General features: G+C 42.4%; 1 protein-coding gene across 1 annotated transcript; it reads right to left on the minus strand.

The window, feature by feature from the left end:
- Positions 1-403: 403 nt before the first annotated feature.
- Positions 404-1,897, minus strand: LOC136832944 (tigger transposable element-derived protein 1-like). Its single transcript, XM_067094599.1, has 2 exons — positions 834-1,897; positions 404-593 (listed from the first exon to the last, which is right to left on the minus strand). The coding sequence occupies exons 1-2, from the start codon at positions 1,895-1,897 to the stop codon at positions 404-406; spliced, it is 1,254 nt and encodes a 417-aa protein (XP_066950700.1).
- Positions 1,898-2,500: the final 603 nt, after the last annotated feature.

Consider the following 2,500-nt stretch of genomic DNA (forward strand, 5'->3'; position numbering starts at 1 on the left):
TTTGGTCCGTCGTCGGCACACGTAATTCACGTGAACGGTGTCAGGCTGTTCATGGCTACGGATAACTAAAAATCGGAAGAGGAGGAGGATGATAAAGCTTCAGGATCATCAACTCGCTCCTCCTCTTCAGATAATATTTCTTCTTCTGTTAGTTCAGGTTTTTCAAAATTAAGAGATGAAGGGGATCGAGGCTCAAATGTCGGGGTAGGGGTGCGGGTGGGGGTAGGGGAGGCAGAAGGCGATGCCACTGGAGTTGTTCTCTTAAAGAAGTGTTCCATTGTCGGTTGCATAGTGCGTTTTTTTCGTTCTTCATAAATGACTTGGTAACATGCAACAGCGTCTTGATGTGCTCTTTTAACTTTAGCAAACCGTTCCATGTTCCCATCCATTTCACTCAAAAGTTTCAGTCCATGTTATAAACCTCTGCTAGTGCTTTTGTCGTAAACTTTCGCTCTGGCTCTTCTTCAATTTCTTCTTCCTCGTCTGCTCTTTTTCTCTCTTCTGCAAGCGCAATTAAATCTTCTGCCGTAAGCTCTACATCTTTCACATCTAAAAGATCTTGGATGTCTTCCTCATCAATTTCTAAATCTAAACTTCTCCCAAGTGTCACAATCTTTTTATTAATTTCCACAACTTCTTTATCTTTATTGAAACCTTTGAATGAGTTCACATACACTTGTAGCAGATTTTTCCAAACCCCATTCATACATTCTTTCTTTACCTCCTTCCAAGCCTTTCCAATGTTCATAATGGAGTTTAGAACATTGAATTCCTTCCAGAAAGTCCTGAGATCTTTCTCCTCATTATCCGTAGCCTGAACAGCCTGAGCAAACGTGTTCCGAAGATAATAGGCCTTGAACGTAGCGACAGCGCCCTGATCCATGGGTTGTATGAGAGAAGTTGTGTTTGGTGGCAGAAACACAACTTTTACATTCTCATTAATATCTCCGATGTTCTGAGGGTGGTCGGGAGCATTGTCTAGAATCAGCAGAATTTTGAAGGGGATTTTGTTTTCCCTACAATAATCTTTCACTTCTGGAATAAAGCATCGCACAAACCAGTCTTCGAACAGCATTGCAGCCATCCATGCTTTCTTATTATGACGGTAATGCACAGGAAGCGTATGCTTGTCGATTCTCTTTAATGCCCTTGGATTTTTGGAGTGATAAATCATGAGTGGCTTAAGTTTATACCCAGCCACATTTCCCCCAAGCAGAAGAGTCAGTCGATCTTTGTATGCCTTAAACCCAGGCATCATTGTTGCTTCTTTATGGATGTAGGACCGTTGAGGCATACGCTTCCAATACAGTCCTGTTTCGTCGACATTAAAGATCTGCTCCGGCAAGTACCCTTCATCAATGACGATCTTTTGCAGAATATCCTTGAATTTAGCGGCTCCTTCGGCGTCAGCGCTTGCTGCTTCACCGCTAATTTTCACACTATGAAAATTATGATGGTTCTTGAAGCGATGAAACCATCCAGCACTTGCTACAAAACTTTTGTTGTGGTTATCATCATAGTTTTTCTTCAGTTCATCGAAAAGCATGCGAGCCTTTGTTTGGATGGTTAAGAGACTGAGTGGCATACGCTTCTGTATCTGGTCCTCCATCCACGTGACCAGTAACTGCTCCATTTCTTCCAAAGGTCCTATCCTCTTCTTTGATATAAGTGTCGAATGAACTGAAGCAGATGCCCTTATAGCGTTCATTATCCGTTTCTCGTCTTTAAGGATGGTGGATACCGTCGACTGAGATAGATGCTCGTCACGTGCGATTACCATGACTGGCTTTCCAGCGGCACGCTGGTTGATAATTTTCATTTTCTGCTCCAGAGTGATAGACTGCCTCTTCTTTTTCGCACTACCAGCACGAGACACACTTGGGTGTTTGGCAGACATAGTGATACAAATTTGAGTTTTAGAGTTTGGTGTATTCACAAAAGCACAAAAATCGCAAACGAACACTGACCTATTTTAACTTCCGGCACAACGAGAGCAAGCAAGGTCGACTCATTGAATTAATGTACCTATTCCAGCCTCTCGGCTAAACGTATCGTACACCATACGCTGCCTGGTTGTACGTTGTTGCCTGCGCCAGTCACCCGCGAAATTTAAAAATGCGTATTTTCAAAATATTGTCGTATCGATATTAATTGCTAACCCCATCGTAAGAGCGAATTATTGTAAGTCGAAATATCGTAACTCGAGCACTACCTGTATATATATATATATATATATATGTGTGTGTGTGTGTGTGTGTGTGTGTGTGTGTGTGTGTGTGTAATTGTAATAGACACAATGCCCTCTTAACTTTCTCAAATTCTTCATGCTTTTTTGGATACGCTTGTCACTACAAAGACTTAAGATCCAAGCACAACGAATATGAAGAAATTCTGCTGCCCGGTAGTGGGAAACGAACCCGGGCCTACTAATCAGAACGTGGCACCACTGTCCACCTAGTAGGGTGGATAATGGTACTGGTTCTGATTAGTATGACCGGGT

The sequence above is a fragment of the Macrobrachium rosenbergii genome, chromosome 51 (genome assembly GCF_040412425.1).
Source record: "Macrobrachium rosenbergii isolate ZJJX-2024 chromosome 51, ASM4041242v1, whole genome shotgun sequence".
NCBI classification, from domain to species: Eukaryota; Metazoa; Arthropoda; class Malacostraca; order Decapoda; family Palaemonidae; genus Macrobrachium; species Macrobrachium rosenbergii.

Bases quoted from the DNA above. Each gene is read 5' to 3' on its own strand.
- LOC136832944 (XM_067094599.1), bottom strand. From the start codon at position 1,897: ATGTCTGCCAAACACCCAAGTGTGTCTCGTGCTGGTAGTGCGAAAAAG. The intron at 594-833 runs GTTTGCTCAGGC...ACTTGGGAGAAG, and splicing joins GCCTATTATCTTCGGAACAC to TTTAGATTTAGAAATTGATG.